The 22,522-nt window shown below is 45.4% G+C and overlaps 1 protein-coding gene across 2 annotated transcripts in view; it reads right to left on the reverse strand.

Annotated features, from left to right (window-relative positions):
- The window catches only part of LOC129829965 (plexin-A1-like), a 242,380-nt gene that overhangs the window by 182,732 nt on the left and 37,126 nt on the right, over positions 1–22,522 (reverse strand). For both annotated transcript variants that reach the window (XM_055892025.1, XM_055892024.1), the window contains exon 3: positions 1,960–2,142. In XM_055892025.1, coding sequence (XP_055748000.1) covers positions 1,960–2,142 — 183 coding nt within the window. The remainder of the gene's footprint in view (positions 1–1,959; positions 2,143–22,522) is intronic.

The following is a 22,522-nucleotide window of genomic DNA, read 5'->3' on the forward strand; positions in this document are numbered from 1 at the left end:
TCTCCTCTACTCCCCTGTTCTCTCCTGTTCTCTCCTGTTCTCCCCTCTTCTCTCCTGTTCTCCCCTCTTCTCTCCTCTACTCCCCTGTTCTCTCCTGTTCTCTCCTGTTCTCCCCTCTTCTCTCCTCTACTCCCCTGTTCTCTCCTGTTCTCTCCTGTTCTCCCCACTTCTCTCCTCTACTCGCCTGTTCTCTCCTGTTCTCTACTGTTCTCCCCTCTTCTCTCCTCTACTCCCCTGTTCTCTCCTGTTCTCTACTGTTCTCCCCTCTTCTCTCCTCTACTCCCCTGTTCTCTCTTGTTCTCTCCTGTTCTCCCCTCTTCTCTCCTCTACTCCCATGTTCTCTCCTCTACTCCCCTGTTCTCTCCTGTTCTCCCCTCTTCTCTCCTCTACTCCCCTGTTCTCTCCTGTTCTCCCCTCTTCTCTCCTCTTCTCTCCTCTACTCCCATGTTCTCTCCTCTACTCCCCTGTTCTCTCCTGTTCTCCCCTCTTCTCTCCTCTACTCCCATGTTCTCTCCTCTACTCCCCTGTTCTCTCCTGTTCTCCCCTCTTTTCTCCTCTACTCCCCTGTTCTCCCCTCTTCTCTCCTGTTCTCCCCTCTTCTCTCCTCTACTCCCCTGTTCTCTCCTGTTCTCTCCTGTTCTCCCCTCTTCTCTCCTCTACTCCCGTGTCCTCTCCTGTTCTCCCCTCTTCTCTCCTCTACTCCCCTGTTCTCTCCTGTTCTCTCCTGTTCTCTACTGTTCTCCCCTCTTCTCTCCTCTACTCCCCTGTTCTCTCCTGTTCTCCCCTCTTCTCTCCTGTTCTCCCCTCTTCTCCCCTGTTCTCTCCTGTTCTCTCCTGTTCTCCCCTCTTCTCTCCTGTTCTCCCCTCTTCTCCCCTCTTCTCCCCTGTTCTCTCCTGTTCTCTCCTGTTCTCCCCTCTTCTCTCCTCTACTCCCCTGTTCTCTCCTGTTCTCTACTGTTCTCCCCTCTTCTCTCCTCTACTCCCCTGTTCTCTCCTGTTCTCTACTGTTCTCCCCTCTTCTCTCCTCTACTCCCCTGTTCTCTCCTGTTCTCTCCTGTTCTCCCCTCTTCTCTCCTCTACTCCCCTGTTCTCTCCTGTTCTCTCCTCTACTCCCCTCTTCTCTCCTGTTCTCTACTGTTCTCCCCTCTTCTCTCCTCTACTCTCCTGTTCTCTCCTGTTCTCCCCTCTTCTCTCCTCTACTCCCCTGTTCTCTCCTGTTCTCTACTGTTCTCCCCTCTTCTCTCATGTTCTCTCCTGCTCTCTCCTGTTTTAACCTGTTTTACCATTTCCCCTCTTCTCTCCTGTTCTCTCCTGTTCTTTCCTGTTCACTGGGAACAGCACCAGAGAAGGCACAGCAGTGGCTAACAGCACGACAGCGATTGCCTGAAGAAGCCGGTGATTGACAAACCCACTATGTGTGGGTCTACTCCAGTTAGTCTTAGAATCCCAGACCTAGGAGCAAGAGCACTAGATCTGGGGATGTCATATTCTCTTAGGAAAGGGGGAAAACATTTCTTCCGGGGAGGGTCCTCTTTCCCAACAAATCCCAAGTTTGGATAGGCAGAGCTTAAAATGCAGGCGGGAATTGTGCTCATGTTCAGTTAGGGCAGCAAGCAGATACGGCAGTGATGTCACCGGTGACGCACATCCCATTTCCGGCTCGTCCTCTCTGTCCCAACTGGCGCTGGAACTTCTATAGACGTGTAAGCTGGAGCATTGGTACGTTGTGGGAAGCAACCTGTCTGTCTAGAGAGACTCCAGAGAGAGTCTAGAGAGATCTCAATCACATCCACCCATCCGGCACAAAGGAGTTTCTACAGCTTTTGAAAGACCAGCTTCTTAGAGCTCCAGCTCAAAGGTGCCCAGGCAGAAATGAGACAGACTTTAAATTCATCCTCATAACCAGAGGTTGGTAACACATGTACACACATAAACACACAGAATCCACCAGTGGCCTACCTTCTTAATACGTCCGCTGCGTGTGCCGGCGAAGGCCACAGTGTGGCCGCGGTATTCATAGGCTGCCACCGACGTCATACCATCGTCCTTGTCCACGAACAGAGGCAGACCCTCGATGGTGCTGGTTCCCCCCAGGGGCTGGTTGAAGTCCTGCCCACAGAAGTTATCGTCTATTTGGAGTGGCTGCAGAGAGTGGGAGGGGGGGGGGGGGGGGGGGGTTAGAGCGAGACAGAGATAGAAAGAGAGTGAGAGATGGGAGAGAGATATTGGGAGGAAGGGAGAGAGGGGGAGAGAGAGATTATGAGGGATGGAGAGGGGAGAGAGAGATTATGAGGGATGGAGAAGGGAGTGAGAGATTGGGAGGGAGAGATTGGAAAGAGAGATGTTGGGAGTGAGGGAGGGATTTGGAATGGTAGGGAGAGAGAGGGGGGAGAGAGCGATTGGGAGAGAGAGAGAGAGAGAGAGAGAGAGAGAGAGAGAGAGAGAGAGAGAGAGAGAGAGAGAGAGAGAGAGAGAGAGAGAGAGAGAGAGAGAGAGAGAGTGGAGAGAGTTTGGGAGGGAGTGAGAGAGAGTTTGGGAGGGAGTGAGAGAGAGAGAGATTGGGAGGGAGTGAGAGAGAGATTGGGAGAGAGGGGAGAGCGAGAGAGAGAGAGAGAGAGAGAGAGAGAGAGAGAGAGAGAGAGAGAGTCAGGGAGAGGGGGGAGAGAGGCGAGGGTATAGAGAGAGAGGGGAGAGAGAGGAGTGGGTAGAGAGAGAGAGGGGGGGGCAGAGAGATAGAGAGAGAGTGGGGGAGAGGAGAGAGAGATATGAGAGGGTAGCGAGAGGGAGGGGAGAGGAGAGAAAGAGATATGAGATGGTAGTGAGAGAGGGGGAGAGGAAAGGGTAGAGAGAGAGAGTGAGAGTGCGAGAGAGTGAGAGAGAGAGAGAGAAATGGGGGAGAGCGAGGGACAGAGAGAGAGGGAGGAGATGGTAAGGAGAGAGAGAGAGAAAAAGAGAGAGAGGGTGGAGAGTTAGAGGAGAGAGAGAGAGAGAGAGAGAGAGAGAGAGAGAGAGAGAGAGAGAGAGAGAGAGAGAGAGAGAGAGAGAGAGAGAGAGAGAGAGAAATGGAGGAGATGGTAGGGAGAGAGAGAGAGAGAGAGAGATTGGAAGGGAGGGGGGACAGAAGAAAGTGTGAGTGACGGATAGGCCAAATTTGCATATCACCATCAAAATAGCAGCATACACACACTGTCACTGTAAAAGAAAAGTGGTTAATTGATGTATGTGTGATAGACCTGTGTGTAGCGGGCACCAGGTGGTATCTTTCACACGCACTGACACATGTAACCAGAAGATAATCACTAGCACCCGTATTAGCGTAGCGACCTCCAGCTCTCTAACACATCACATCCTCTTACACAACACTAATTAACTGGTGCCAGGATCCCCTCATTCATTAGAAGACATATCGCTTCCATAGGAGACAATAAATCAGACACAATACACACTCTGCCTGCCGCTAAGCTCTCTGGGAAGGAAGGAGATGTGCGTGATCTGAGCCATGATGTGACCAGACTGGAGGATGGAAAGGAGGAATGCCGCCGGGTGAATTCTTTAGTCGTCCTTTGTCTCAAGACACAAGCCACAAACATGTGCACTACCAGTCAAAAGTGGTCAAAACACCTACTCATTCAAGGGTTTTCTTTATTTTGACTATTTTCTACATTGTAGAAAATTCCACACATATGGAATCACATAGTAACCAAAAAAGCGTTAAACAAATCAAAATATATTTTATATTTCAGATTTTTCAAATAGCTACCCTTTGCCTTGATGACAGCTTTGCACACTCTTGGCATTCTCTCAACCAGCTTCATGAAGTCGTCACCTGGAATGCATTTCAATTAACAGGGAATTTCTTTCCTTCTTAATGCGTTTCAGCCAATCAGTTGTGTTGTGACAAGGTAGAGGGGTATACAGAAGATAGCCCTATTTGGTAAAAGACCAAGTCCAAATTATGGCAAGAACAGCTCAAATAAGAAAAGAGAAATGACAGTGCATCATTACTTTAAGACATGGCGGTCAGTCAATACAGAAAATGTCAAGAACTTTGAAAGTTTCTTCAAGCGCAGTCGCAAAAACCATCAAGCGCTATGATGAAACTGGCTCTCATGAGGACCGCCACAGAAATGGAAGACCCAGAGTTACCTCTACTGCAGAGGATAAGTTCATTACAGTTACCAGCCTCAGAAAGTACACATCTCAACATCAACTGTTAAGGTGAATCAGGCCTTCATGGTCGAATTGCTGCAAGGAAACTACTACTAAAGGACACGAATAAGAAGAATAGACTTGCTTGGGCCAAGAAACATGAGCAATGGACATTAGATCCTTTGACCAAATTGTAGAGTTTTGGTTCCAACCGCTGTGGCTATGTGAGATGCATTGTGTGCAAATGGATGATCTCCACATGTGTATTTCCCACCGTGAAGCATGGAAGAGGAGGTGTTATGGTGTGGGGGTGCTTTGCTGGTGACACTGTCTGTGATTTATTTCAAATTCAAGGCACACATAACCAGCATGGCTACCAAAGCATTCTGCAGCAACATGCCGTCCAATCTGGTTTGGGCTTAGAGGGACAATCATTTGTTTTTCAACAGGACAATGACCCAACACACCTCCAGGCTGTGTAAGGGCTATTTTACAAAGAAGGAGAGTGATGGAGTGCTGCATCAGATGGGCCTCCACAATACCCCGACCTCAACCAAATTGAGATGGTTTAGGATGAGTCAGATCGCAGAGTGAAGCAAAAGCAGCCAACAAGCGCTCAGCATATGTGGGAACTCCTTCAAGACTGTTGGAAAAGCATTCCAGGTGAAGCTGGTTGAGAGAATGCCAAGAGTGTGGAAAGCAAAAGGGTGGCTATTTGAAAAATCTCAAATATTAAATATATTTTTATTTGTTTAACACTTTTTTGGTTAATACGTGATTCCATATGTGTTATTTCATGGTTTTGATGTCTTCACTAATATTCTACAATGTAGAAAATAGTCAAAATAAAGAAAAACCCTTGAATGAGTAGGTGTTCTAAAACTTTTGACCGGTATTGTACATTGATGAACGGAATTGATCTTAGTGGCACTCCACTCTCCTTTTCACATCATTTAGCAGCTGCTTTACTTAACTAAAGGCAATAGGTCTCAATAGGTGATCCAGGTATGTCATGACATAGCACAAGGGGGGGGGGGGGGGGGGGGGGGGGGGGGGGCTTTCCTCTGTAGTTCTCTGTTGCTCCTCAAGCAAGGGGTATCATGGATTTCCATCAGACCAACTCCTAGATAACCTACTCCTTGAAGTTTGCAGTTGTGTTTAAAAAACACTATTTTTCTCATAGCATATTTTTTTACCCTTTTAGTGTGTGTACTTAATTGTAATTAAACTTTTTCAACAGTAAAAGTTTTTAAAAATCGCTGGAAGAAGTCTTTAAATGTAGGGACAATGCACAAATACAAGTGGTTTACACAGAAGAATTACAAATTGGCGAGAGAAGACTGACTATTAGCTCGGTACACTTGGTTTTCAGGGAAAAAACTGGACCATGTTAAGGACATTATCATTGAGTCCCGATTTAGCCCATTCTACTCTCTGAGTATCAAATTCTCCCCCACCCCGTCCCCACCCCCCTCCCGAACCAGAAGACCCCTTCCCATTCTGGATACCAGACGGGCCTCATTAGTAGAGACAAGAGTGTTGGCGACCCCCGCGTCCTCCTGCCCTGCCCGCTGACGCCCCTCATGTTTCACCCAGTGAGAGGTGCTAGCTCTGCCAAGGGCCAGCCAGGCCAGGCATAACTGTGTACAGCAGAGTTCCTCTGAAAGGACAATGCGGGAGACCATGTCCTTTTCTAAACCCTCACTATGGAGTTGGGTCTGGAAATAGAGTGTGGGGGGGGGGTGAAGAGTAAACACAGGACATCTGGGGCCAGATCATTATGGCTGCCTGCATGCAGACTGTGTTGGAATTAAATGGTTCTGGATATGGTGCAGTGCTCAGTAGGTCTAAGGCTCCTGCCGCCTGAGAATACTGTAATCAGCATCCAGCAGGTACACATACTTTACCACTAACAGATGTCTGCTGCAACATTTATACTGTAAATCTCTAAGTTTTATAACCATGGAAATTCAGATTATTAATCTGTGGCTATGTCCATCTCAGCAATGTTAGCGAGATAACTTTTCCTAATAGTCATGGATCTGATGGAGGAATGTCCTGGCAGGTCAAGTCTAAGTCCAGCCTGGGCTGAGGAGAGAGCGAGGCAGCCAGGGAGAGAAGTAGGAATCTGGCCTCGGCTACTATGTGAGTTCCCATGGGGGCCTACGACCTCCCCTTGCTCCCTCCCTCCCTCCCTTGCCCCCTGCGCTGGGACAGAGAGGGATTCGGCAGAGCGACTGGACGGGCCTTCTATCGCAATCAGCGGAAACAGCGTGGCAGCAAACCAGAGCCAGAGGTTCAGACTGGCAATGAGGCTTGGCTATCTGTGCTCCCCTAGCTCTGCCTCCCTGGCTCCACTCTCACTCTGCTTCCCTCTACTGTTTGTTTGTTTTTCGCTTCGTCCTTCCCTCGCTCAAATTACACTGTGAATGGGAAAGGTAGGAAAGGAAATATTGAGAGTCTGGTTGGTGATAGAGGCTGCGATAGGGAGAGGGTTTGTTAGGACAGAGAGTTGGTGGAATGACTTGTAAATGGAAAACCATCCCACTCTCCTAGAGAGTTGGTGGAATGACTTTTAAATGGAAAACCATCCCACTCTCCTAGAGAGTTGGTGGAATGACTTTTAAATGGAAAACCATCCCACTCTCCTAGAGAGTTGGTGGAATGACTTTTAAATGGAAAACCATCCCACTCTCCTAGAGAGTTGGTGGAATGACTTTTAAATGGAAAACCATCCCACTCTCCTAGAGAGTTGGTGGAATGACTTTTAAATGGAAAACCATCCCACTCTCCTAGAGAGTTGGTGGAATGACTTTTAAATGGAAAACCATCCCACTCTCCTAGAGAGTTGGTGGAATGACTTTTAAATGGAAAACCATCCCACTCTCCTAGAGAGTTGGTGGAATGACTTTTAAATGGAAAACCATCCCACTCTCCTAGAGAGTTGGTGGAATGACTTTTAAATGGAAAACCATCCCACTCTCCTAGAGAGTTGGTGGAATGACTTTTAAATGGAAAACCATCCCACTCTCCTAGAGAGTTGGTGGAATGACTTTTAAATGGAAAACCATCCCACTCTCCTAGAGAGTTGGTGGAATGACTTTTAAATGGAAAACCATCCCACTCTCCTAGAGAGTTGGTGGAATGACTTTTAAATGGAAAACCATCCCACTCTCCTAGAGAGTTGGTAAAAGGCATGTTCTTAATACTGCAGTGCCAAGACAATGGATTTGAACTTCAAGTCAAGGAAAAAAAGCCTTGAGGAAAGACAGTGAATAAAAGACAATCCAAGACATGAACATATAATAAAGTTGTTATTGCAGAAATGATGGAGGTGCTTAATAAATAAAGGACTGCTGTTGTATATTACAGGATACTGGTTCTAACCAGTGAGAGTGGGTGGATCATGTCCTGGTCTGTTCAGACAGCCTCGTCCCTTGAAGCACAGACTGCCCAGAACTTGTACACAGTCTTATCTCTACACCATCTGATTGATCCTAAAGGGCAGACAGACCACCTCCTTCATATCTGACTATCTATCTCCCACTCCACTGGAGCTCTATGGGTCAATCAATAGAGACAGCACAACTTGACAAAAGAGAATGTAATGGGTTAATTTGTCCCTGCTTTAGTGAAAGCTCCACAGAGACCAGGCTTTGACAAACAAAGTACCTCCTTCCCATGTGAGCTCTACAGAGCTGGGAGAATGCTGCCTGCCCCTGAGACCAGACTGATGCAACAGCTTCCAAGACTTACTGTAGGGGAGTGGGTAAAAATAGAAAGATAAATGTTTTGCAGTTTGTTTGTGTGTGTGTGTGTGTGTGTGTGTGTGTGTGTGTGTGTGTGTGTGTGTGTGTGTGTGTGTGTGTGTGTGTGTGTGTGTGTGTGTGTGTGTGTGTGTGTGTGTGTGTGTGTGTGTGTGTGTGTGTGTGTGTGTGTGTGTGTTCGCATGTGTGTGCAGTAGAAAGACAAAAAAAGGAGATGAAATGTTACTGCCAAAGCTGGATGGACAAACGACTTAGAGAGAAGAGCCAAGAGAAGAAACTAGTCTTGCTGAACAAGAATACAGACACTGGAAACAGCCCATTTATGGCCGACCGCCAAGTTCATTTTGATTTGTGGTATTGGATACAGCGCAGCGATGCTGCTTGCCCTTTGTTTCCTGTGGCCAGCCAATGGTGGCTTTCTAATTGGCTCTTAATGGCACTTGGTCAAATGTAAGTGAGGAGGGACTGTGATGCTGGTGAGCCCTGCCATTTCCAGCTAGGAGAGAGAGAGAGAGGCAGAGACACATTGGCATTATAAACTGAGCCACAAATCACCCAGGGTTCATCTACAGCAAACACACACATCCCCCACTAACAGGTAGTTTACCTGCAGACGGTGTCTGCTACAGCCATGTTGGGGGATTTGGGGGCGATGATACAGCACAGTGAATACAGCACAGTGCGAGCAGTGCAGTATACCCCCCCCCCCCCCCCCGGCTGTGGATTAGAACTGATTTCCGTACAGTGCCAAAGCTGAAGAATCAAAAATAAAATCTATATTTGTCACATACGCCGAATGCAGCAGGTATAGAACGTACCGTTAAATGCTTACTTACGAGCCCTTTCCCAACAATACCGAGTTAAAAAGTAAGAGAAATTAGCAACAACAAAAACATTTAAAAGGAAATAGTAACACAATAAAATAACAATAACGAGAGAATATACAAGGAGTAGTGGTAGGGGTAAGTCAATGTGCAGGGGTAAGTCAATGTGCAGGGGTAAGAGTTAGTTGAGGTAATTGAGGTAATATGTACATGTAGGTATGGGTAAAAGTGACTAGGATAGACAATAAACAGAGGAGCGGCAGCGTATGTGAAGAGTGTGTGTGCATGTGTGTGTAGTGGGTAAAGTCCAGTGAGTGTGCGTAGAGCTGGTGCAAGAGATTCAGGGCTAATAAAAAGGGGGTCAATGAAAATCAGGGTAGCCATTTGATTAACTGTTCAGCAGTCTTATGGCCTGGGTGTAGAAGCTGTTCAGCAGTCTTATGGCCTGGGTGTAGAAGCTGTTCAGCAGTCTTATGGCCTGGGTGTAGAAGCTGTTCAGCAGTCTTATGGCCTGGGTGTAGAAGCTGTTCAGCAGTCTTATGGCCTGGGTGTAGAAGCTGTTCAGCAGTCTTATGGCCTGGGTGTAGAAGCTGTTCAGCAGTCTTATGGCTTGGGGGTAGAAGCTGTTAACCTGTCTAGGATCAGCGTGGCGCTAGCGGCACACCCCCCCCCCCTCCACTGAAAAACCAGTGCCGCGAAATTCAAAAAAAATATTTTTTTAAAATATTTAACTTTCACACATTAAAGTCCAATACAGCTAATGAAAGACACAGATCTTGTGAATCCAGTCAACATGTCCGATTTTTAAAATGTTTTACAGGGAAGACACAATATGTAAAGATGTACATCTATTACCTAAAAACACATTAACATAATCCACCATCTTTTATTTGTCCACCAACACCAGTAGCCATCACCAATTCGGCTAAACTAAGATATTTATAGCCCCTAACCAACAAAAAAACTCATTAGATGACAGTCTGATAACATATTTATGGTATGGGATAGGTTTTGTTAGAAAAAAGTGCATATTTCAGGTAGATGGCATAGGTTACAATTGCACCCACCGTCACAAATGGAATAGAAAAACTACTTAGAGCAACGTGTTTACCTACTTACTAATCATCAAACATTTCGTAAAAATACACAGCATACACGAATCGAAAGACACAGATCCTGTGAATACAGACAATATTTCAGATTTTCTAAGTGTCTTACAGCGAAAACACAATAAATCGTTATATTAGCATAGCACATAGCACATAGCAGCCCAGCATTGATTCTAGCCAAAGTGAGCGATAAAAGTCAACATCGCCAAAAGATATTAATTTTTTCACTAACCTTCTCAGAATTCTTCCGATGACACTCCTGTAACATCATATTACACATTCCATATAGGGTTTGATCGCAAATGTTTATATTTAGCCACCAAAATCATGGTTAGACAATGTGAAATGTAGACAAGCTGGTCAGAAAAAGTCCTTGCGCCACTTAGACAGTGATCTACTCTTATACATAAATACTCATAAACGTGACTAAAAAATATAGGGTGGACAGGGATTGATAGACAATTTAATTCTTAATACAATTGCGGAATAACATTTTTTAATTTATCCTTACTTTTCAATACAGTTTGCGCCAAGCGAAGCTACGTCAAAAAACATGGCGTCCTAAGCCACTAAAATGTTTCGACAGAAACACGATTTATCATAATAAAAATGTCCTACCTTGAGCTGTTCTTCCATCAGTATCTTGGGCAAAGGATCCTTTCTTGGGAGCAATCGTCTTTTGGTGGAAAGCTGTCCTCTTGCCATGTGGAAATGCCAACTGCGTTCGGGATGAACTGAAAAGCGTGCCCAACTATTCACATCGTTGCAAAAATAAATGTCCCAAAATCGCACTAAACGGATATAAATTGCTATAAAACGCTTTAAATTAACTACCTTATGATGTTTTTAACTCCTATAACGAGTGAAAAGATGACCGGAGAAATATAACAGGCTAAACTAACGCTTGGAACAGGAGCGGGTCGGTGTCCAGCACGCGCGTTACGCACCAAGGAAAGACTTGCTAGCTACAGGGTTTTTTGATTTATAGGGCCTGTGAACGCGCAATCGACCCCATTGGAATCGTCATCACGTAAAGGCATCCAGGGGAAGACGTAAGAAGTGTCCGTATAGTCATAGCAATATCAGTGCCGTTTTAACTGACTTCAGAACAGTGGCCAACATTTCTGAAATCTGAATCCATGTCAGGGAAATTGCTGTAGAATGGGCTCTGTTCCACTTAGAGACAAAATTTCAACTCCTATAGAAACTATAGACTGTTTTCTATCCAATAATAATAATAATATGCATATTGTACGATCAAGGATTTTGTGGGAAGCCATTTCAAAAATTACCCAATTAGCATAAATAGTCTAAACAGCGCCCCCATCCCCAACAGGTTAAGGAGCCTTTTGGTCCCAGACTTGGTGCTCCGGAACCGCTTGCCATGCGGTAGCAGAGTAAACAGTCTATGACTTGGGTGGCTGGTGTCTTTGACCATTTTTAGGGTCTTCCTCTGACACCACCTGGTATAGAGGTCCTGGATGGCAGGAAGCTCGGCCCCAGTGATGTACTAGCCCGTACATGCCAAGAGTGTGCAAAGCTGTCATCAAGGCAAAGGGTGGCTACTTTGAATATATATATATTTTTATCCCAGCCCCCGTCCCCGCAGGAGGCCTTTTGTCTTTTGGTAGGCCGCCATTGTAAATAACAATGTGTTCTTAACTGACTTGCCTATTTAAATAAAGGTTAAATAAAAAATAACACTTTTTGGTTACTACATGATTCCATATGTGTTATTTCATAGTGTCTTCACTATTATTCTACAATGTAGAAAATAATAAAAAATAAATAAAAACCCTTGAATGAGTAGGTGTGTCCAAACTTTTGACTGGTACTGTAGATGTTCCTTTTGTCCAGGTGGGAAAAGGCAGTGTGGAGTGCAATAGAGATTGCATCATCTGTGGATCTGTTGGGGCGGTACCGAGTGGGTCTGGGATGATGGTGTTGATGAAAGACATGACCAGCCTTTCAAAGCTTTTTCAAAGCATTTCATGAAAAAACTGTTATGACATTCATGGAAAGATATTTCCAACACAGAGACTCCAGACATGCGGACCAGAAGAAGACTGGCAAAAAAGACTGGCTAAGATGGCGCTGACGAATTGCACCTACAAAACATAGCAGGTTTCTACTTTTTCTAAGGCTGGGCACACTCCCATCCTCATCAACGGGGCTGGCATGGAGACGGTCAAAAGCGGAAACTTCCTCAGCGTACACATCTCCGAGGAGCTGAAATGGTTAAATCCCATGGACTCTTTAACCTCATGAGGCTGGAGATAATTTGGCCTGTCCTCGAGGGCCCTCACAGTGTTCTACAGGAGCAGCATCGAGAGCATACCGTCGGGCAGCATCACAGCCTGGTACGGCAACTCCACTGCCGCTGACCACAAGGCAATACACAACACCATTGGGTGCTCACTGCCTGCCCTAGAGGACACCTACAACACCAGGTGTCACAGGAAGGCCAAGAAGATCCTCAGGGACCTCAGCCTGTCCTCCCCACTTCCATCAATCAGATGCAGGCAGTACAGGAGCATCTTGGCTAAAACTAATATACTGGCCAATAGCTTCTACCCTCAGACCATCACGCTGCTGAATAGCCCCCCCCCCCCCCCCCCCCCCCCCCTTCCCCCACACATATTTGGCAAATCCCCCTCCCCCTCAACAGCCCCCACCCCAATGGACAATTATCAAGCTGAATACCAACCACTACACCTACCCCCTCCCCCTTTTTACAGGTGGAAATATGTATATATTTCAGATCTACACTGTTGGAGCTCGGAGCTTAGACTTGCCTACCTCTCTTCCATTTTGTCTTCCTATAAAGTCTCTCCCTAAACAACATCTAACAGGCCCACACCAGTAAACACTTTTTTCTGAACACATCTCATATCCCTCTCTTCCCACATACTGTAGGAGTGCCTTTGATACCTGTATCCTCTCATTAGATGGGATCTATTTATACAGACCATGCCATATCATTATCTGATACCGCCGGCAGACTAGACAGAGAAACAGCAGTGTACATGCAGCTGCCAGCAGAGTGTGTGTGTGTGTGTAAGTATGTGTGTCCGTGCGCAGTTTATGTGTGTTTATGTGTGTACTCTGTTCTGCTAGCTAGTATATTATCGGGCAGTGTGTCAAGGCTGTAGTGCGGCGCGGCAGTGTGCGGCGCGGCAGTGAGGCAGGGCCAGGCTGTGAGACAGATGTTGGTATCCCCTCTCTCCTGACCCCACACACCACAGCTACATTCCCCAGCCCTGCACAGCCCTCCTCTCCCCAGTACAGAGGCCTATTATGAGGCTGCACATGACCCACGCACGACCTGACACACACTGGGCTACACACAGACATCTGGCACTGACCATAGACATATAGAAGTCTGTACACACACACACACACACACACACACACACACACACACACACACACACACACACACACACACACACACACACACACACACACACACACACGCACACGCATAATAATCTGTAGATACACAGACAACACACAAATCCTTAAAATGGAATACAGTAATTCCTTTAATGTTCTCAAACCTTATTTTCTCTTTAATGTGTTTGTGTAAATGTATTCATATAATCTCACAGTAACTTACTGAACCTGTATGTACGTACAGGGTTAGGCTGGTCTGTTTAACATGAAAACATCTGTCGTTTAGTGCCCTTCAGATGACGATAACTCAATAGTATCCCTGCACTATTATAAATCCTAGGAGTATTCTGCATGCCAAGACAGTCTTTCCATTGAGCCAGAGTGCTCCCTTCTTCTCCTCCAATTGGATTGGAAGCAGCTGTGCTCTCTCTCTCCTAATGTGTCGAGTAGGAAACACAATGTAGGTACATTTTTGAACATTACTGACTTAGATCTAGGGTTCTACTTTCCCCTCTATAGCATGAAACCCACCGAGAATCTCACTGCAGACAGACTGCTGATAGGTACTTATCAAAGTGGGAGGCAGTTCCTTCTCTCAAAAGCGGTACCTGCTGCATGCCGACCCAGTAGCGACCAACCTACCGATTCTACTTGTATACTCGCAATGCTCGTCAGTGGCCAAGAACTTGACTTTCAGCCAATCAGAGAGCACGAACCCCCACGTGGGGGAGCCAACAAAGAAAAAGGAAAAAAGAGGGTATTTTTTTGTACATCCACGGATGAGCCAGTCACACTTCATATGAAATGTAGGCTATGGGATGGCAGCTAGCTAAGTGCACAGATGCAATGCAAACAACACTAAATACTTCCTCCAAGCTAGCTAACCACTGTAGCTAGTATTGTCAATATAATGTAATCACAATGGATTAGCTAGTTTCCATAACACAGCTGCCTGTGTTAACTGGCGAGGTAGTGCAGTGTCCTTAGCTAGCTAGCTATATTGTGCTAGCTAGCCAATATGCTAACGCTAGCTAGCTAAACATTTGGCTGGTAGTGACTGTATGGGATTATGGACAGTGAATTAAATAGTTTTTTTCATCATTTTTCTAGGTAGTTATCTAGCTGTGGCCATTTGGCTAGTATCAACAAGGGCATTCTACAAAATAGCAACATTAGTGCAGATAGCTTGGAATCTAGACCATAAGCAACACACGGATATGCATTGCCAAACAACGCTACTGCCACCTTCTGGTTTGGAGTATTTTTAACAAAGCTGAGTTGCTGACGACTTCCAAGGTCTTTTCTGTGTAAACACAAAAGAGATTGACTGCCGACATTCTGTTCAGAGGTGCTAAGTACTGTCGGCAGGCAAACGTTTCACAATCCTACTGGTGTGTCTGACTTTTAACCCTGAAGTCCGAATGTTCATAAAAGTGTGTGTATGAGTGTGTGTGTGTGTGTGTGTGTGTGTGTGTGTCTACATGTATGTACGTTTACATGTGTGTGTGTGTTGTTTTGACAGGGCTCTCGGGTATTGATGGTGTTTTGCTGCGTCCCAGGGTACCAGTGGAAGCCAACATGTGACTGTTCCCTACAGATTCTGCTCCTAACGCACCTCTCCCTAGCAACAGGCTCGATCAACCAAACATGAAAGGTCACGATGCCTGAAGCTTGGTTGCCACCTTGGGTAGGTGTTTTTCTGCACCTGGATGTCTATAGAGAGCATGGTGAAGTTCATAGCAGAATGCCCCGTGGCAATGTTTTCGGGGTTATAATAATAACACTAAACTACCTAGTGACAGACAAGAACAAATAGGCCCATAATAATGAAAAACAACAAAGGAATTAGTGGAGACCACTCAACACTGAGGATGTGTCATAGGGCTGGGATACTGTGTCAGAGTCTGTTGGGCTACCATCAAACAAACATCATGTTTTCATGTAATACAGCACAGTTAGTTGATGCTTTTAACCATGTTGGCCAAGCAAATGCTTTGGATTACAATCTGTATAATCTGAAATATAACGCCCAGCCAACTCTAATCTAATTACTAAAGCCCTCCCTGGACTGAGTTTAGGACCGATACACAGCATGGCTGGGCTCTCAGTGCTGCATGGTGGCAGAGGAGGTCAAACACACACACACACACACAGCCATTGTAATCTCTGTTGATGTTTTCAAACTGCTGTGGCATAATGAGTTCTCAAAAAATGTCAATTTGTGTGTCTCTCTCTCTCTCTCTCTCTCTCTCTCTCTCTCTCTCCACTGAGGAGAGGGAGTTCATTAAACTCCATTCATCACGGCAGCAAAAAGCCCTCCACATCCCATAGCACCCCTCAACCCCAATGCCATGACAACAGAGGAACTGGGAGAGGGGAGTGAGATGGCAGGGCTCATCAGGGATGCACCTTTTCACTCTGGGTGAAGGACTGGGGTGAAGCCTCTCTAGAAGGCAAGAGCTGGGAGCTACTGCTACTCACTCTCTATTTCTGTATGACAGCAGCTCAGGCTGAAGCATCAGAGATGAGTTACATGCTAACAGAGCAATACAGTTAGCTGCTACTGCTGCTCCCTACAACATAGTGTAGCACAGACTGAGGTTGTGTCCCAAATTCCAACCTATTCACTATTTATTAAACTACTTTTCACCAGGGCCCATAGGGATCTGGTCAAAAGTAATGCACTATGTAGGGAATAGGGTGCCATTTGGGACGCAATCTGAAGCTTCATGCTAACATAGACAGAGAGGATGTGGTGAGTCAGTTCCCTCTAAGCCCCAAATAACAAACTGTGTATACTGGAGAGAATAATGACTGTGAGTCTGCCATGGCAGAAACTGGGGAAGGCTTGGCCAAATAAAATAATGGTCATAAACAAATACTGTTTGCATAACCATCTTGGAACAGACTGTTGCATTTCACATATCAGCCATGGAACAACAATTTGTTTCCATAAGCAAAGCAATATACTCCACTGGAAACTGTGGCCTTGTTAAGGTTCTCTGCTTTCAGATGTGTATACCCCTCTTCCCTCTGTTATTAAAAAGTGTTTATTTATTAAATGTAACCTTTCTTTAACTAGGCAAGTCAGTTAAGAACAAATTCTTATTTAACAAGGGTTAACAGCCTTGTTCAGGTGCAGATTTTTACCTTGTCAGCTTGGGGATTTGATCCAGCAACCTTTCGTTACTGGCCCAACAATCTAACCACTAGGCTACCTGGCACCCCTGTCTCTGAGATTTATAATCCGTAATCTTCATTAATAAATGATTGGGGATGTTGCAGTGACCGTAATGCCGCCACACCGGCAGTCATGGCTCATGACCGCAGTAAAATGCCATGTGTCTGCATGCACCTTCCCATTTACACCAGAGATCTGTATATAATGACGAGATGCTCATGTCTCTGCCCTAACAATGGGAGTCGTTGTCCCAAAGCTGGGAAGACAGGCAACACGTTTAGGCCCAAAATAAGCCCATAGAAAAGCATTGGCCTAATTTGGACAGATTTTAGCGAGACTGAAACCTCTCACTTTGCCTCTTCCTCTATGGTACACACACACACACACACACACACACACACACACACACACACACACACACACACACACACACACACACACACACACACACACACACACACACACACACACACACACACACACACACACACACACACACACACACACACAGCCGCTCCCCCTGCCTCTCACGCCAACAAAGTTGAGAGATCACATCTTCCTTTCTGACAAGCGGTTTCAACTCACTATTTACCTTTGAGGTTTGGTCCAACATAATCGGTTATATGGACACCAAAACACATTGAGACATTATTTTACTGTAACAGAGGACAAGTAAACTTTTCTAACGATACCCTTATTATGTCTCAACTACTCAAATCGCGCGCAGAGCAGACACTACTAAAACGAGAGTATCAATGTACATTGACTCTGGAAAATGAATGCTAAGTTTGTCGCTCGCGGCATTGGGGTCTCACGTACCGCTAGCAGCATTTTAGCTAAAGACTGTTTGTTATCCTAGCTGTCCAGTCTGTTTTATAAATGTGCAATAAGTATAAATCAAATCAAACTTTATTTGTCACATGCGCCAAATACAACAAGTGTAGACCTAGCCGTAAAATTCTTATTCACCAACACTGCAGTTCAAGAAGAGTTAAGAAAATATTTACCAAATAAACTAGAGTAAAAAATAATAAAAGTAACACAATAAAATAACAATAACGAGGCTATACACAGGGGGTAGCGGTACCGAGTCAGTGTGCGGGGGTACAGGTTAGCTGAGGTAATTTGTACATGTAGGTAGGGGTGAAGTGACTATGCATAGATAATAAACAGTGAGTAGCAGCAGTGTCCAAAACAAATGGGGGTGTCTATGTAAATAGTCCGGTGGCCATTTGATTAATTGTTCAGCAGTCTTATGGCTTGGTGGTAAATAACACAATTATATAAGTAATTGGCAACTTGTTCTCATTCTAAGAAATACGGTAGGCCACTTGATTTCAACATCTGAACAAAGTGGACAGGCTAACATGCCTATAGTCATTATAAGTGAATGAGCATTATGCATGGCTGTAGTTTCATTTGTATAAAAAAAAAATTAAGAAAAATGCAGGTTAAACTAATTTGATAAAATAATTAAATTATTTGTGGGCCTTATAGTTGTGGAAGGCTTATATTTAGCCTAGGTATAACTTCACAAGCCCTGAATTCATTAAATTATATCTGACTGTTTGAAATGCAGTGTATTTGACCTTCAATAGTACAACAACGCTTATTTAGAGAAAACATTTTTTTAAATCTAAATATACAGTTCCTTCGGAAAGTATTCGGACACCTTGACTTTTCCACATTTTGTTACGTCAAAGCCTTATTCTAACATTGATTAAATCGTTTTTTCCCCTCATCAATCTACACAAAATAACCCATAATGACAAAGCTAAAAACACGCTTAAAACCCCCCCCAGAAATATCACATTTACATAAGTATTCAGACCCTTTACTCAGTACTTTGCTGAAGCACCTTTGGCAGCGATTACAGCCTCGAGTCTTCTTGGGTATGACGCTACAAGATTGGCACACCTGAATTTGGGGAGTTTTTTCCATTCATCTCTGCAGATCGTCTCACGCTCTGTCAGGTTGATTGGGGAGTCTTGTTGCACAGCTGTTTTCAGGTCTCTACAGAGATGTTCGACCGGGTTCAAGTCTGGGCTCTGGCTGGGCCACTCAAGGACATTCAGAGACTTGTCATGAAGCCACTCCTGCGTTGTCTTGGCTGTGTGCTTAGGGTCGTTGTCCTGTTGGAAGGAGTACCTTCGACCCAGTCTGAGGTCCTGAGCGCTCTGGAGCAGGTTTTCATCAAGGATCTCTCTGTACTTTGCTCCGATCCTCTTTGCCTCATTCCTGACTAGTTTCCAAGTCCCTGCCGTTGAAAACATCCCCACAGCATGATGCTGCCACCACCATGCTTCAACGTAGGGATGGTGCCAGGTTTCCTCCAGACGTGATGTTTGGCATTCAGGCCAGAATCTTGTTTCTCATGTAGCTGGCTACTTACTTTCTATGATAAACATTAGAAATATGATGGCCATGCATTGTTTTTGCAAAAAAAGACCTTGCTTTTTCATTGTAAGCTCATTTACTTGTGTGGCTGCCAGACAAATATTGTTGCACTTCTGTTGTCATCTGATGAAAATGAAGCTATTTTCTGCCGAATGTGTTGTCCTAATGTATTTTCTGCGAAGGAAAACTATAGTCGCACGTTCCTGATCACTATTGAATCAAAAAAACACTTAACTTTCAATATAAAACGCGACCCCTGTCAATACACAGCTGGACTCACCTGCTCCCGTTTTCTCCTGTTGTGCTACTTACAAACACACGTGACTGGCTCAACTGTTCTGGGGAACTACGGTAAGCTTCATAATGTCAAATAATGTGACAGGTCAAATGAAGAATGCAATCTGCTTTATTGCACTGCAGGTGTTTATTTAAAAAGTAGATACAAATATTCTAATTTAGTGAAAAATGTATTGATGGTATTGAAAAATCATTGTGTGGCTATTTCCAAATACCCCGATATGCGGTATATACTGTATAGCGCCCAAGCCTAGATGACACAGCCTTCAAGTCTCCACATTCTCCACATTCTCCCTTCACTGAATTTCAGATAGAGCAAATGTTTGAGGCTGCCGCAAGCTCTTCACAATGCTCCATCCACTCAAGACAAACCAAAACTACAGTAGATGACAGCAGTTTAAATCCAAAGCATCGCCACTGGTTTCGTTTTGTGGGAAGGAGGAAGAATGGGGAGAGTGGCTGAGATTGTGATGCTATCGGACTGTATATTCCCAGCCGTGTCCCAGGGAATAGACCTCTCAAAGCGGAGCGGCCTATTGCCTGGCGTCTCCACTCTCTCTGCTGCAGCTGAATATGAAATATACTAATGCTTTTTGGATCCATCTCATCGCACAGCGCCACAGGAAACAACAAATACAGCTGTACTCACCATCACGGCTGGTAAATAGCTCCATAGCTCGAAGTGATAACAGGCCCCCACTCACCCACACTCTCTACACACACACCACACACACAAACACACATCAATAAATAATTACACTCACAATTAGATCCGGAGCACAAAAAGCCTGGGCTCGTTAGGAGATTTGCAACCTACACACACTTTACAGACAGTGAAAGGTTGAGAGGGAGAGGTCATTTTTCCTACGACCCAGTTAACTAGCTGAGTTATTGATTTGATATTGCATCTCTTGTGTGGGATAGATTGCACACGGTCTCTTCTCAATGCACACACATCTAGCACTGCCAGCAGCTTCATTTTAATAACATGGTAAGATAATCTTTACTGGGATGAGTAATGCTAGCCCTCTCATCTCTCCCAGTTAGTACAGCAGCCGTGTAGCAGAGGAGCAATGTGTCTTAGCTTCATCCTCTCCTGATGGCCTGGTCTATCCATGTGTCTGTATAATCGGATGGCCTGGAAGGGAGGGAGACGGCTTCCCAAGACACCCTCATGGTTGACCTGTCCTTGGATGCCATGGTAATGCTGCCTAACCCTGGCAATGGGGTGGGGTTTGTGGTTGACTGGCATGCCAAAGACAGGAAGGCTTGATCTGAAAACATATAACCAGTGAGCATAGGGCCTTGAAACAATCTAGCAGTATCCATTCCATGTGGGATGAGGAATGTACTAGAGAAATACCAGGCGTAATGAGGTTTACAGGGAGACAATAGAGCTGAACACAATAGGCCAGCTTTGGCACAGAGGAAAGACTTTGAGCCATAAGACAGTGTCACCCCCAAAGACAATAACATGTCATCTGCCCTGCAACCCCCCACCAAAGTGATCAACAATGATACATATTAATAAACAGAATTATGCACTCAGTGTGAGGATCTAAGGCTGAGTTTTCTCTCATCCCCTCTCTGTTGGTTATTGGAGGCCATTTTTCTACAAATGTTCTCCCTGGTCCAGACAATAAACACAGTCTTGTTTATACACACAGAGCAGGGGAATGCTGCTATGCATCGCAATGCTTCTCCTTCACAGCCCAAGACGTGCCTCTGCTCTACACACCTCCAAAGAACACAGGCTTTACTGGTGGTGGCCATTTTGTTCTGTTTTGCTATTTTGCTCTTTTATGTATTTTGAGGACATGCTGAAAGGCTCATTAGCAATGCTAAAGCTGTTGTTTTTATGGACACATTACATGGCTTTGGAAATGAGCCCGCAGCTGGCATGGAAGGTGACCCGTAACTTTCAAACTTCCAGCATTGCATCACACTACAACGGACTGGCCAATCACTGGAAAGGAGGAGGAGTTTGAGTGAGCTATTAAAATCATCAGCAGGCCACTTGAGGCCATTCTGGAATTCATACGGCCATACTTCCTGTATGGAGCTGTCATTAGTAGGGACATTATTAAGGCTCTCATGACATTCTGGAATCCATACGGCCATACTGCCTGTATGGAGCTGTCATTAGTAGGGACATTATTAAGGCTCTCATGACAAGCAGGCAGCAACTTAACACTCAAGTCATCAGTCTGAAACTGTGAGTGAACTGCAGCTTCGGTCTCTGCTGACTCCATTATGACTCTGATGTGTTCCAACTACAAGTGACAAAACCTGTCAGAATCCATGACAGATAGTTAAAATGGTGGTCAAGAACTTCATTATGGGTGTAAATGTCTTTGTGTAAAATAATCTCGGAGCTCTGATCATCAATAGAGTCCAAGGTCGTGCGAACGAACTGGAGAGGCTGTCTGGCTCTATGAAACATGAGGCCTGTATAAAATCATCGTTATATCCCCATGACATGCCCTTGATCGATCACAAGCACCAGAGCAGATGGTAATAAAGGACAATCATGTAGTCTATCTCATTTACGTATCATACATAGTCTCATATAGTGACTCAGTCATGGTGAACAGAAGAGAGACATCATGTGTGCTGCATGACTAGCCTTATTCTGTCTGCCTGTCTGTCTGCCTGTCTGTCTGCCTGTCTGTGTGCCTGTCTGTCTGTCTGCCTGTCTGCATGTCAGTCTGTCTGCCAGTATGCCAGTCTGCCTGCATGTCTGTCTGTCACTGTCTCTCTCTCCTCCTCTCTCTCCATCTGTCCCTGTCTCTCTCTCCTCCTCTCTCTCTCCATCTGTCCCTGTCTCTCTCTCCTCCTCTCTCTCTCCATCTGTCCCTGTCTCTCTCTCTCCATCTGTCCCTGTCTCTCTCTCCTCCTCTCTCTCTCTCCATCTGTCCCTGTCTCGCTCTCCTCCTCTCTCTCTCCATCTGTCCCTGTCTATCTCCTCATCTCTCCATCTGTCCCTGTCTCTCTCTCCTCCTCTCTCTCTCCATCTGTCCCTGTCTCTCTCTCCTCCTCTCTCTCTCCATCTGTCCCTGTCTCTCTCTCCTCCATCTGTCCCTGTCTCTCTCCCCTCCTCTCTCTCTCCATCTGTCCCTGTCTCTCTCTCCACCTCTCTCTCTCCATCTGTTCCTGTCTCCCTCTCCTCCTCTCTCTCTCCATCTGTCCCTGTCTCTCTCTCCTCCTCTCTCTCTCCATCTGTCCCTGTCTCTCTCTCCTCCTCTCTCTCTCCATCTGTCCCTGTCTCTCTCTCCTCCTCTCTCTCTCCATCTGTCCCTGTCTCTCTCTCCTCCTCTCTCTCTCCATCTGTCCCTGTCTCTCTCTCCTCCTCTCTCTCTCTTTATCTGTCCCTGTCTCTCTCTCCTCCTCTCTCTCTCCATC

Source organism: Salvelinus fontinalis, chromosome 31 (genome assembly GCF_029448725.1).
Source record: "Salvelinus fontinalis isolate EN_2023a chromosome 31, ASM2944872v1, whole genome shotgun sequence".
Classification (NCBI taxonomy): domain Eukaryota; kingdom Metazoa; phylum Chordata; class Actinopteri; order Salmoniformes; family Salmonidae; genus Salvelinus; species Salvelinus fontinalis.